General features: G+C 34.6%; 1 protein-coding gene across 1 annotated transcript in view; it reads right to left on the reverse strand.

Moving 5' to 3' along the window:
• The window catches only part of CFAP58 (cilia and flagella associated protein 58), a 74,574-nt gene that overhangs the window by 34,540 nt on the left and 25,199 nt on the right, over positions 1–14,835 (reverse strand). The window contains exons 12-15 of the mRNA XM_039361724.1: positions 9,808–9,948; positions 9,326–9,549; positions 6,691–6,802; positions 6,165–6,269 (exon numbers count right to left, since the gene is read on the reverse strand). Of these exons, the coding sequence (XP_039217658.1) occupies positions 6,165–6,269; positions 6,691–6,802; positions 9,326–9,549; positions 9,808–9,948 (582 nt within the window). The remainder of the gene's footprint in view (positions 1–6,164; positions 6,270–6,690; positions 6,803–9,325; positions 9,550–9,807; positions 9,949–14,835) is intronic.

Genomic DNA, 14,835 nt, shown 5'->3' on the forward strand with positions numbered 1-14,835 from the left:
TACCTTTGCATATATCTCAACAAAAGTAGCACAATATAACAGAATATGAATTTGTGTTTCAGTGTTACCATTTTTACAAGGGCAAAGCCATTTGTATATGAGATTCTAAGAAATTTTGCCTCCAGCTGTGCTGATGGTATAATATTGAGCTGTACTAATGTATATAAACTTGTCAAAATTAATTGTTGTGAGTTGGTATAGATACAATGGTGTTTTAAACTGTGCATCCAATTGTACCCTGACTCTAACACTATATATTTGCTGATGTTTTATCTTTCTTTGTATCCAGCCTACATGGAACATGCACCTCCCCATGAGCAGCACCTCTTTAATAAAGTTAGCAGTAATGGGATGGCAAATGTGAAAACAAGTAAAGTCACTGGAATAAATGGACAGTTTTCTCAATGGAGGAAGGGACCTTAGATCCTCAAAAATTAGTCAATCAAAAAAGGACAAAAAAATTATAAATTAATCACGAAATGCCAATCCAACAACAAAGAGAAATAGGGGAGTTCCATCCATCTTACCCAGGGTCTGAATAACTTGCCAGGTCTTCAAGGATTTCCAGAATACCATCAGGGATATTTTATTAGGTAAAAGGTAACTTAGATCAGGGCTTTTCAACCAGTGGTATGGGTACCACCTGTGGTACGTTGGCACCTGGCAGGTGGTACACGACCATCCTAGAAAAGTGGTAGTGGGGGAGGGGAATGAACTGAACCAGTGGCAGCATCGCACAAGCCTGAGCGAGAGATGGCTGGAACTGCAGGGCTGTCAGGGCTCAGTGGAAGCACCAGGAAGAGCACCAGGCTCCAGCTGGAGCTCGGCGCTGATCCTGGCGCTTCTGCTGAGCCCAGAAGAAGCACCGATCAGCTGGAATGTTGCAGCCTCTCCAGGGTCTTGTGCTTTACATTCAGATGCTTGGCAACTGATTCATATTTATGATGGTCACAGTGTCCCAGGATCATGTGAAGTGACCAAAACCTGCTGCAACTACCCAGCAGACGAGGGGAATAAAAACCAAACACTCCCCCTACCCCACCCCCACTGCCAATTCTCAACAAAAATGCTCACAACAATGAAAACCTCAGACAGGAGGAAGAGTGCCACCAGGTGGGCAGGCAAGTGTCTTGCTCGGCTGTGGCTTGGGGGCCACTTTTTCAGTGCCATTGTAATTTCGAACAGTCACTAAGTGAACTGTTGTAAGTCGAGGAATACCTGTACTTTATCACTTTTTTCCTTTTTGGGGGTGGGGGGGGTCATCAAGTTTTTGACACTTTGCTAGGCAACTGGTGATACTCAGATGTTGCCATATCCTAAAAGTGGTACAATGGGTGAAAAGGTTGAAAAGCTCTGACTTAGATAAACATAATAAATTTAGTGAAAAGTCCAGAGTCAAATCAAACATACTTATTGGCATACAGGAAGTCTGTGGTTACAGGAAGCAGAAGAAAACTGTTTCTAGCCTCCCTGTGCCTGTATGTATATTTCTAGTGTACCATTGCTTCCTAGAGCCCTTAGTACCTTATAGACTACTTTATTGTGACTGTTGCATTTTCCAACAATATTTACAACTTCCAAAATTCAAAGTGTAAATTCAGAGTAAATGCTTTTTTTCCCAAAAGAGACAGTGTGGTTTACTAATAAAAGTGTTAGATTAGCATTAGGGAGACTCAGTTACAGTCTACTTTCAATCATGGAAGCTTACTGGTTGACTTTAGGATACTTACTTGTTCTTAGCCCAATATATCCAACTTTCTTGCTGTGGGGAAAAATCAGAGGAGTTAGCAGTATGAATGGTATTTTGAGCCCCTAGAGGATAGATGGCATGTAAACTGAACTAAATAAATTAAAATTAAGTAATCCCTATTATGCATCATAGCACTCTAATGCATTATAGTCAATTAAATAAAAAGTATAAAACGGTTACTTTTTTAGTCTATTTTGTGTGTAAGCCTTATAAATATATATGTCTGCTATTAAGGAAGATGAGTAAGTTATCAAGGATTATGCAGAAGGAAAAAGAGACAGGTTTAAATTTATTTTTCAACTCTCCCTGAACCTATTAAATTAAACTATATTAATTGCTTAGTTGCTGAAAATAAACAAAGGTAGCTCTTCTATCCTTCTAATCACTAAAGAAGCAAGCTGCAAAGTCCTTCCTCAACCTTTTGTCTTGTGCTAAAAGCATTTTCCTGAGGGACAAACAGTTCTTCCAGGAGATCCATGCTCATAGCAATTACTCAAAGTAAACAGAGCTACAGCACGTCGGTATGAAATATGCTAAACAGAAATTCAGAGATGACTTGAATGAATAAAGATTAAGGCTATGTTTTATTATTTATATTTAATTTAAATATTTTCCTTTCAACATCTTATTGTGGTTGTGAATGCAGCAAATTAGCTACTATTATAATGTTTCTTATTAATAACATCAAATCTATTTAGCATTATATATAAATATATACTCCAAATGCTAAAGTTTACTGGATGAGATCATTATATTTATTCTTTAACCACTGAATTTCCCAGTGTTCAGAAAGCTACAGTAGATATTTGAACAACCTCTAATGAAGTTGTAGCAGTCTCTGTGACGGAATATAGTAAAGAGGTGAATTCCCAGGAAGGAGGGGTACATTCCAGTGGAGTAAGAGGCAATTCAGTCCAGATGTTAGTTGTGAAAGAAAAAAAGTGAAAACAGCCCTTCCCTAATAGTTCACAGAATATATTATAGATGCAGATAGTAAAGCACTCAGTCTGGCAAGATTTTGTCTATACAGTAGGTGTGAAACAATAAAGAACTCAGCTTAGAAGAATCACCATGTGTCATTCTTGGTTTTGGGCCTGACAGTCTCTGTTTTAAAGTATTCTGAAAAAATAAAGGTGCCATGCTGGTAAAATAATTTCACTTTTACCCAAGCACCCTAGAGTTTGTAAGTTAAACTGACCCAGCCACAATGAAAGATGTATTAAAATGTGCATATTTGGGGGAATGGCAGATTTTCCTATAGCAAATGTATAGTATAGTACTGTATATAGGGAAGCATTTATTTTCATATATCACCTTTATCCATAGCAGAAACATTTAGGGAATAACAGAAATTATCAAAAAGGGATATTTTTCCTATGATCACAGTACAATTCCTGAGAGAGAAAGTCAAGTTGGAATCATAGCTAAAGATAGTAATATGTTATCTGTCTATAGGCACAAGGGCTTTAATCAAATTATTTATAAAATATGGTAGAAATGGCTGGGGTGCAACATGTTCCTATGTACTATTTTAACAGCAGCCACTGCCACAAGAATATTTTATTTATTATTTAAGGGATAGAATCCTAATGGGCTCAACAATATCATCTACAATAGTCAGTAATCATATTTCCAAACAATTAACATCAATATAAGCAATAGTAGCTTTTACTTCAATTTGTTGTTTGAGGAGATTGTCATTCATGAAAACTCATAAGCAATGTAATGGCATCATGAGTCTCTAGACTGTAAGATTTTTGTTACATTTTTAATTTTATAACTGTAGAAAAATGATTATATTTCAGAACCTGCAAATCACAAATCCCACATTGAATGTTAAGAATTACCAGAATCAGGATGCTTTAATTGCTCTGTTGGGTGTTTTATTATTCTGTTGTTTTACTGTAATTACTCTGCAGATCAGAGAGAGTTAGTTTATTTTTAATTATATCAAAAACTCCTTCCAAATATCAGGAACATTTGGGAAATCGCCTATCCCACAAAGGAGAAGATGCAGATGTTGGTTTTGAAAAGCAAATATAGACATTATTCTATTAACAAACTTTCAAATTGCAAACTTTTGCCTATATGAACAAACCTTTCCACACCCAGAAGTTGGGAGAAGGCAGGAAGGGCCCAGCTTCCCTTGCACCTCATGAGCCCAAAATGAAACCCCTCCTGTTCCCTCCTGCCCCAGGACCCTTTAGGCTGGAGTTGCAGACAGGTGCTGCACACTGGTAGCCTCACTGCAAAATCTTGCTTACTTGTTGAACTTGCAAACAAAGTAGACTTACAAATACTGTCTCAGTATGTAACCATTCATAAATAGGGGACTTACCTTTAGTAGATCTTTTTGAGAGCCAGTTTGATGTAGTGATTAAGGCATCAAACTAGAAACTGGCAGACAGTAAGTTCTAGTCCTACTTTAGGCATGAAGCCAGTTAGATAATCTTCTGCCAGTCACTTTCTCTTAGCCCCAGGAAGAAGGAAATGGCAAATCACTTTTGAAAACCTTTGCCAAGAAAACTGCAGGGACTAGTTTAGGCAGTTGACGGGAGTCAAAAACTGACTCAAAAACATAATCAAAGAAATTCTTTTTTACAATAATTAGGATTCATTAATTGCATTTAATGAAAAAACATTTATGGATGCATTAATAATATCCCTGTTGTTTCCTAGAATGCATTATTATGAATGTCTCAGAATTAAATCTCAGTGAGTTCAGTGGGGCTTTCTAGTAAAAAAAAAGTACATAAAATGGCAGTTTAATGGCACCCCACTCATTCATTGGGATGCCATTAAACTCAATGGGCTGTTAGGATATATGTATAAGACATTCCCATTAAAGTCCAAAAACAGAAAGATTCACAAAGTATAAAAAAAAGCCAAATGGAAATGACAATTTCTCAGCATTCCATATGTACTCAGATTTGAAATCCTGACAGAATTCTTAATTATTTTTCTGAATCTTAATAAGTTTCCCTATATACCTTTAAAATGTTACGCTCGGTTCTATTTTGCAGGGCATATCTTTTTTTGCTATTCTGTTACACATTTCTGAAAATCAGAATGTGATTTTTAGAATGCCAGTATAGGGCAGAGATCTCCAGTTTTCTTGTTCCTAAAATCAAAACTCTTTTTAATCATTGGAAGTCATCCATGGTTTTAATGGTTTTGCACTATTTAACATACATTTAAAATGCCTCTTTATTCATTTCTGGTACTGTAATGCATTTAAATGCATTCAGTTCATTTACTGGTTGTAATTACAGAAAAACCCTTAGATTACTCTCCCTTACCATCCTAAGTCCTTGTATAATAAAACAAACAAAAAAATCTAGTTAGACAGTGTTTCACCAACAATATAGTCTGTTAACACATATATTCAGGTAGCTTTTGAATTTAAAAAGGAATGTATGAGACAAAAATATATTCCATCAACACTGGCTTCCTGATGAAAGAAACACATTTCATTTTATAGATTAAAGAAAAAAGATGTACTAAAGAACTGTAATAATGAGTCATCATATAGCAAGACATATAATGTTAAATCTTCATCTCTTACTCACAGCCTGAATAAACTAGGCACAGAACTATTCAAATCACCAAAGTAGATCCCCCAAATGATCTACAAGATGATGATGATAAAAGTAGTGTAGCAAGAAACAGATCACACCAAGATAAAATCAACAATCCACTTAACTCTTCTGACACTGTACTAATTGCTTTTTGTTTGTTTATTTGTTTGAGAGTAGTATTTAGCAATAGCACTTAGACATATATACTGCTTCATAGTGCTTTATAGCACTCTCTAAGCCAGGGTGTCAAACTCGCCACCTCATGTGACGTGTCACGACATACCGCATTTTTTTTTGCATTGCCGGCAATGGAGTGGCCACGGCTTCGGTATGATGAAACTGGCCCGCAGGCGACAGTTTGACACTCCTGCTCTAAACAGTTTTCAGAGGCATGAACTGTTACTATTTGAAAGAGGGATTAGGGAAAATTTTGTAAATGAAAATGGAGATATAAATACTAAATGGTTATTTTATAACCCTTGCTAGACTTTTGATGATTATTAAGATATGCTGAAGATTTAGAGATGGACCTATAGAAAATTGGATGAGATTTGAAATGAAGAATTATTTGGTTGACTTTTAAGAGACAGTGTTATGTTGACTTCACTTGTTGGAGATGAACACGTTATTATATTAGTTTTACTTGTTTAATATAATCCTCAATAAAATTATTGAAAAAAGACTATTAGTTATAGTGTGTGGGTACAGTTAATATATAATACAAACTTATACAAAACATTAGTACATTTACTGAAAAAAATGCCTTTTATAGTCTGGAATACAATATCACAAGTAATATAAAAGAGCATATTGGATGCATTCAATGTCAAACGTACCTGGAGAAGTAATTCTTTTTCAACAACTTCTTCAGTCTTGCTGATAAGTCGTTTCTGAAGTGCATGTATCTTCTGTATCAGCTCATACGTACTTGGGTCACTGGCCTATAAAGAGGAATATTTTCCTTGATTAGTTGTAATTTCTATGACTTTCTGTATACAGTATATAATTGGTGTAGATACTTTCCACACCAATATAATAAAACCTGTTAAAGAATAATGAAACTTTAATTGTGTTATTTATGATTTGTCATAAGAAAGATTGAGCAGAAAAGACAAGTTTGTATAGGTAGTTGGTGATAGTTCATATGAAATTTCTACTTCTTAGGTTACTAACTTGGACTATCTAAATTGCTTCCACAAAAAGCAATTGTGAAGTCTTCATATGGAATATATTTAAAGCTTGAGCAGAAAAATACTGAGGGTCAGAACAGACTGTTGGAAGATCCAATTTTCAAATATATGTCTTACATTCTTCTTTTTTTAACCAGTTATCAATGTATGGGTATTTTGGATTTAATTATACCTCCAATTTTCTCCATCTGTGAACATTCATTGGATTTTCCAGCTCTTCTTCCAAGGCTCTACAGCGTGTCCGTTCTTTCAATAACTCCTTCTGCATATGATAAACTTCCTGCCTTCAAAAACAGATTCAATATAAGTATCATGAACTCAGTTAATGAGCTCATATTTAAAAATACGTTTAGCTCTCTCCTGTCCTAAAAGATATTTGTACAACCATCGTTGACTCTCATGCTTTCTGAAATATTTTTACTGATCTTGATATATTTTGTAGAAGTTTCAATAAAATAATTTCACCAATTATTATAAACTATTTACTTCTTCCCAAATATTATAGTAAATGTCATTATATAAATAAAATTTACCACATCTTCTTTCAAGAGAAAAGTAGAGAATCCAAAAATAGTATAATGGTATAATAAAACTCCTCCAACTCTGTAATTCTGTTATTCTGTTATATATACATAAGTTTTCTAAATTAAGCAATGGGATATCAGCACTCTGATTTCAAAAACAAATGAAATACAAAACAGTAAAAAAAACATATTGAAATCTGCAGATATTACTTAGGATTTTGTAATAAAATAGTTATACTCATAGGGTAGATCTCAAACTTTCTTTCCAGATGTTCCTTAGCCCCACTTTCTACTTTGCATAGCGGCATGGTAGTTTTTGTTACCACCAATTATCTTCCAGGAGGCACTTTACCTGCTATTCTCCCTTTAACCCTGGCTTCTGTAGGACAGAGGGCCCTCCCCATTTGTCTTACATTTCTGATAATTAAATCTTACAATGGAAACAATTTCAACACTGCTACCTCCTGATCACGTAATTATCTAGGTGTGTAACTAGAAGTTTCAGCCCTTTTTTCTTTGGAAGCAGACTAAAATCACCCAGGTTAAAAAAAAACACTATTTTTTTTTTTAAAAATACAACTATATTTATAAATGATAATTTGTAAAGTACAAATATATTCAGCATTGTAATTACAGAATTGTCTTGATTAAGATCAGCAGTAAATAGAAAATTCACAAGAAAATGCATATGAAATGCTTCAGTTAGACCACAAAATGCCATTGGTTTGCCATCAATAAAAAGTTATCGGTTAAAAAGGAAAACAGAAAATGAAACAAGAAATAGGAATCTGATAGAATTCAAAGAGATCACAAAAAGATTAATTAATATTTTCTTGTACAGAGACTTAAATTTGATTCAAGGATAACATACTGTAAAACCTATTTTTCTAGATCTGTCCAGATAAATTAGACCGTAGACTTGATATAATTACTTTAATTAATAGTAATTAAAGATCTAATTCCTCTGGTTAGAATAATGGGCTTTCTGAAGCAAAAGTTCATTTGCTTTCCTTACTGATTTTCCTTTTGCCTGGAAACTCATACCGTTCATCTTAGCCTGTAGAGAGAAGGTGTTTTGTGTGTCTGTGTGTGTGTGTGTGTGTGTGCACACACATAAACATACACACATACATAGGCATGCATGCCTTCAGATCAGTCTTGATTTCTAGGATTACATGGACAAATCCATGAAGCTTTCCCATTTTTCAAAATATTTTTCAGAAGTGGTTTATCATTCTCTCCCTCCTAAGGCTCAGAAAGTTTAACTGGCCAAAAGTCACACACTGGCTACAGGGTAAGAAAGAACTAGAACTAGATGATAAGTTCTAGTTATCATCTCCAAGTTACTAGCCAACTGAAAAAAAACATCTTGCTTATAATTAAGATTAGTAATTCAACAGAGTTGCTTTATATGAAGTAGAGTGTAATTCGGCTTTAGAAAGACCAAAGCAACAAAATATGTATCAACCACAGTATAGTCTTTCCTCCCTGTAGATCCTGAAGAGCGAGATAAAACTCTGCTGTTAGATGAACATTACGTGCAGTTAAAATTAAGCAATTCCTTCCATTATATCACCTCTAAATTAAACAAGGAAGAAAACAGAAAAAATATAATAATTTGTGAAGAATAAATCAAATGTTCTATGAATTGTCTAATAAACTCATAAATATGGTTCCTTTCCAATACATGTGGACTGAGCACCCACCAAGTAATTCTCTGAATTGCTACACCTTCCTGTTGCTGTTTATCAAGTTTATTTCTAATAGTGTAAACAAAAGGTAACATTTGAAATTGGAATTAAATTAGTTTGCTATTAGAAATTTTCTTAAATCATTATTGCTTTTTCCTGACTAGTTGTCAGTCCTCCTAGGTCTACCGACTATGTAAGTAACTCTAGAGGAAGGTTAAAACTACTTTTGAGTTGGCTATAATAACTTGCAACTCTGATTTACTGTACCTCCTCATATTCCTTATATTTCAATGAATTAGAGAGGTGTTTGAGCTGCTTCCAAATGTTATCCGGATGTTCTGGACTTAAAAAATATTTCAGCCCTTTTGCCTAAGCAGCAGATTCTTTATATCTCCACCAAGTTCATCTTCCATACTCTGTACACTACTGACTGATTTGTTTAAAATTTATATTATATGAAGTCACCGAAAGCAAATCCTTTTCTAACATACTGTAGCTGATATGATAATACAAAATCTTTGTCGTGTATGAAAAGAAACAATCCCTGGCATTATGCCTGGACTTACTAGGTAAGTACACACACTGTTTATACCTTAGTTCTTCCACATTAGCCACACTCTTGCCAAGTATCGCCTTCTCCCGCCGAAGTTTTTTTATCTCCAACTTGAGTAATCGGATGTCTTCTATTCTTTGTCGATACTGCATTTCTCCTTTGTTGAGAATTGATTGTTGAATTTTTATCTTCTCATACAGAAGAGCCAATTCATCATTGCGACGAACTAACTGGCTCCCAAGAATGTCCCTTTCACTAATAACCTGCAAATAATACCAGTCAAGACATAATTTTACTATTCATAACATCTTCAGTGGCAAAAATGTAAAGTTTCAAAATACTACTTATCATCAATACACTATTGGGAATGTATTGCCAAGTGTTGTTTGTTCAGCAGGCTAGACCTTCAATTAGACTTAGTATGTTATTTCTACTTCCCGAAGATTTCATTCAGTGGGTTAGTGCAATACTCTTTACTTAAGTTACATTGGACGTTAAAAAATTTTGTTGTTGTAACCTACTTGATCTAATTCTTTCTTTTGCCTTAATCTTTCTGCATCAGCTTCAGAAATAATTTTCAAGAGCTTTCTTTCTTCTTCCTCTTGTTTTTCAATAAAATGCTTTGTCTCCAGAGCCTGTTGTCTCATTTTAAGCAGTTCACTCTGACAGAAATAAAAGAAAGAGAAAAATAAATTATGTTTATAACATCTTTCCACTTCATAAATCTGGAAATTTAAGACTGTTAAAGACAGTCTCGTACTCTTACTTGGCTTCTCCTGCTTTTTTGATTCAATTAGCTGATTCTCAAGAACAAATGAGATTTATTAGACAAAATAGAATGAACAAATGTTGTACTGCATGTCCTACTGAGAAGAAACATATGTGATTTAAGGTAAATATGTAATAAATTCAGATAAATACAATGATCCATCATATGCAGAAATAACCCATCAACTCAAACCTAGCCAGAATTGTTGCTAATGAAAAATATAATTAATATAATATTAATAAAATAAATGCTGTGGTGCCTGGCATTATTTGTAAAATTATAACCATTTAACATTTATTTTAAATGAACAATAAATCATACTGAAACTAATAATAATAAAACTTTATTTGCTCTTTAAATAATGAAGGATGTCAGTTCTTTTAGAAAAAGTTCACAATTACGGCAGCAGTTAAGGTCATGTTTCAAGTTCATACACTATGTTGAATAGAAAACAATAGAGAACATAAAAGTATCACAATGCACTTGAATACTACTACTCAGTTATAGCTAATTCAATGAGTTGCATGTAGATTATGAGCAGTTTGTTGTTATATAGACTATAGCAACTAAAGGCATGCAGTATACAGATGAAGCATGAAGTCTTACAACTACTGTTTGTAGACAAGGAGAAGGAGGCATAAATTACGTCCCTTAACCAGGGGGCTAGTCTCATTTTGAAATATTTAATAATGCAGAGGGACAAAAGTGGTATTAAATATAGACCTCATTTCTCCAGTCATTCTGCCATATCCATGTAACAATTCCTTGAAGATTAATTCAATTTATATCCTACCTTAGACCAGACTTCAATTTACAATTTGATATCTACAAGGTGAAAGAAGGTAATCCAAAATATAATCAGTTTCTGAGATTACATCTCTGTCGCCTGCCCCAGCACTTGAGTCTGTGTCAAGGTAGATTTCACTGAGTTTACTCTCAAAGGATGATGCAAATTGTGTATAGCAACCCACCAACTATTTCAGCTCTCCTGTAAAACATATTGATGAAAGAAATACCACACGGTATAGAAAAGCAACACCACTTCATTATGTGTAGATGAAGTTACAACAATATTTTTGCTGCTCCAGAGCGTGTTTTTAAGTAAGCTTCAATTTGTGCTCAATCTAATGTGTCCAGAGAGGTCCTGTACTTGCACACCAATGTTGTCCTACCCCCTTCATTGTTCTCTAGTAAATCTAAAGGCTGGTCTAGCTCTATAATAGAGAAAACTGTGAATAGGAGCGATAGCATCAACAAGTCAGGCTGTGCCTATATTCCAAAGATCAACCAACATTTCAGTAGTATTACCAATACACAAAATAAAAAGCTGCTTATGGACATTTAAAATTCTGTTTAGATGTATTAGGCATCTGACCCGCTGATGTTAATTAATTCTCTACTTCTGTGAAGCAATCAGCCACAATGGGGGCAAAGAGGATCAGTCCAATAAAAGCAAAGATATTGCATCACAAGGCAAGCCTTACCCCTTTTCAATGTGTATTGCAATGTCACATGTGCTGCCAAAAGTAGCAAACCTACTTGACAATAGTCATGTATGTACAACAGCAGCAGCATCCCAGGTTCATGTGATTGATCGCCTATTGCGACCTCAGCTGGCTTCCAACAAGCAAAGTCAATGGGAGAATGCTCAGCGACCAACAGTGGCAAAAAGTCCTAAAAGTGGATGACTCACTTAACAACCATCTTGTTTAGTACTGCAAATTCTAATCCCAATTTTGGTGAAACATCGAAGATTACCTGTATTAAGAAATATAAAGCAACAAAAAATATAGGCTTGTTTCTTACATTCAGCAAATCTTCCCTTACTGTAGACATGTCAAACTCGTGATGTCACATGACATCGCGCAAAGTATTGGGACAGTTTTCCATTGCTGGAAATGGGGTGGGCGCAGCTTCCGCGTGATGCGTCTGGCCTGTGGGCCAACAGTTTGACACCCCTGCCTTAGTGAATGCTTGCAAGGCAATATTATCATTTCCTCATATGAAAGTATGTCATCTGCTATTAGAGGCAAAGAAATGTTCTTCCTACATCTATGAAAGGGAAGATACAGCCATAAAACTTCCAAATACATAACATGCAAAGCTTATGATAAAAAAATCTCCTGATTCCTTTCCAGAATTTTAAGCTGATTATACAAAAAATTAAAATCTTAAACCCTTATCAATACAATTTTGCCACAGTAAACAGCTATTCTTAAACTTCCAAGAATCCTACGATTAGTGCAGAACTAAATCTATTAATTTGACAATGCATTCAGCAGAAATTCTGTTCATATCAAAGTGTACACCTTCAAGCCAGTCACTAATGGTGGTAGACCACAGACATTTTTGTTATTGATAAAGCAGTAAAAGAGAAGAGCAATCAAGTTAATGTCAAATTGCTGGCAGATGATTCCATAACGATAATGTACCCTTGCATTATCAGGTTTTGTGCAACCTGAAGCTCTGAATGCCTTCTCCGTCACTGATATATCAACTCTCAGGCAGATACAGAATCCACATCCTTTACCTTTTTACAAAGTTCTATTGATATCCTGTAATAACAGTAAAGGTGCTGATAAGGGCAGAAAACCCCATAACAGTAAATGAACAAAAAGAGAGCAAACCCCCAAAAATTTCAAAAAGAGATTTTTCCTTTTTTGTTGAAAATAAAAGTCTTAAAATAAAATGTGATTAAAAATGTTTCTCTTAATCTTTAATGGAGAAAATTGGACTGAATTCAGGAGTTAGAATCAGGCTGTCAGACTATGCTAAATTCTGTATCTTTCACTAAAAGAAATAATTTTCTACTCTTTTCTTTTTTTATTTGTTATTTTTATAAATAACTCAAGGTGCTGAATATATGCTAAACACCTCCTCATTTCCCCACAGCAACATCCCTGTGAGGTGGGTTCATCTCAGAGGGAGTGACTGGCCCAAAATCACCCAGCTGAGTTTCACGGCTAAGGCAGGATCAAATTCATGGTTTCCCATTTTCTAATTCAAATGTATAGTTTTCCACTGCTTTTCAATAGCAAATTTCTTCCTGAGCAGCAGAAATACCTTTCACAAACATTCACATGGAATTTAATAATTTAAATATTTTATTTCTAATATATTACTTGTAGTAATATATCACTAGTAATGCCATATAGCTTTTCAAAGGACAAGTGTAAATAGTTATCAATATTAAACAAGTCACCTCAAAGTCAAGTGAACGCACATAATCAATTTTTCAAAATCCGCAATTTCAAACTTTTTTTTATTTCCTGGTTTTGCCTTGTCTTCTATCAGCATTCTTATTTCCTTGATCTTCTTTTCTGTTAAATATGCTCCAAGATCAGCCTGCCATTATTCAAACTATTTGATATTCAAAGGTATTTCTGCTGCTCAGGAAGAAATTTGCTATTGAAAAGCAGTGGAAAACTATACATTTAAATTAGAAAACAGGAGACCGTGAATTCAATCCCGCCTTAGCCATGAAACTCAGCTGAGTGATTTTGGGCCAGTTGCTCTTTCTGAGCTGAACCCACCTCACAGGGTTTTTGTTGTGGGGAAATGAGGAAGAGGAGGTGTGTAGCACATGTTCACCACCTTAAGTTATTTATAAAAATAACAAATAAAGAAAAGTAGAAAATGATTTCTTTTAGAGAAAGATACAGAATTTTGCATTGTCTGACTGCATGATTCTAACCCCTGAATTCATTTTATTCTCAGATTAATCTCTTTGGGTAACAATTAAACAAAGATTTCCTCAAGCTGTCTTGAAAGCATTAGATTCAGAAATTTATGTAAAAATTGTTACTTTATAAATAATTGTCTATAAATTGCCAACAAAACTGACAGTATATGACAGCAAGATAGTAATTAGTAACTGAACTGATTATAGGCAAAGCAATTGATAAAATAAGGAAGCAGGTTCTGCTGAACTCTATGGGACTTACTTTTCTGATCGCTGCTCAGCATTGTACATATTGCATATACATGTTGTTGAGAATAAGCCAAAGAAGATCTATATTTATATATCTATATCTATAGATCTATATATCTCACCAATCAAAATCTCTCAAGCAATTCCCATTAAAAAAAATAGAATAGTCAATGGAAGAATTGAAACTCTAATCTGTTATATCTGTAGGCGTGGGCATCTGTGGGAGACATCCAGATGACAATCTCAACCATATATCAAACCTATACTCGTTTATATCTATCAATGCACATAATAAAGGGTGCATACTACTATCTATCTTGACCGCATTGACCAAAACCTAAGGAATGCCCTTGTCTGCCACCAAAAAGCGATGAGATGGCAGTGTTAGAAAAATTTCCTCTTCAGATTCTGCTGCCGGTTAAATTAGCCAATATCTAGATGAGCTGGACCAATAACTCAAGCAAAAAAAAGTAGCCATATTCAGCTAAAAATATTGTTTGCAAACATATTTGTCTATACTGTTCTTTGATATGTTACATCAATTCACCCCCTAGCATACCAGTTTCATTTAGAGAATGTTGTAATAATGGCAATTTTAAAGAGAGAGGTAGAAAACTTTCAAAGATGCATTCATGGGATGTACATTTCATATATTTGCTTACTGATTAGGGATCACTATTAAGTATCATTAATGTTCATCTGAGATCACCATTATCTTGGAACTGTAATAACGATTTCCCAGCCTCGTTTATAGGGAGCTAATTAAGTTAGTCTCTTCTTCCCAGATTTCTCTCCAACTAACTAAGTTGCTGTTTAGGAAACAAGGTATCAATTGGCTCACCTACTATA

This window comes from Crotalus tigris, unplaced genomic scaffold, assembly GCF_016545835.1.
Source record: "Crotalus tigris isolate CLP2741 ecotype Arizona unplaced genomic scaffold, ASM1654583v1 scf7180000019328.220996217465:2438092, whole genome shotgun sequence".
Lineage (NCBI taxonomy): Eukaryota > Metazoa > Chordata > Lepidosauria > Squamata > Viperidae > Crotalus > Crotalus tigris.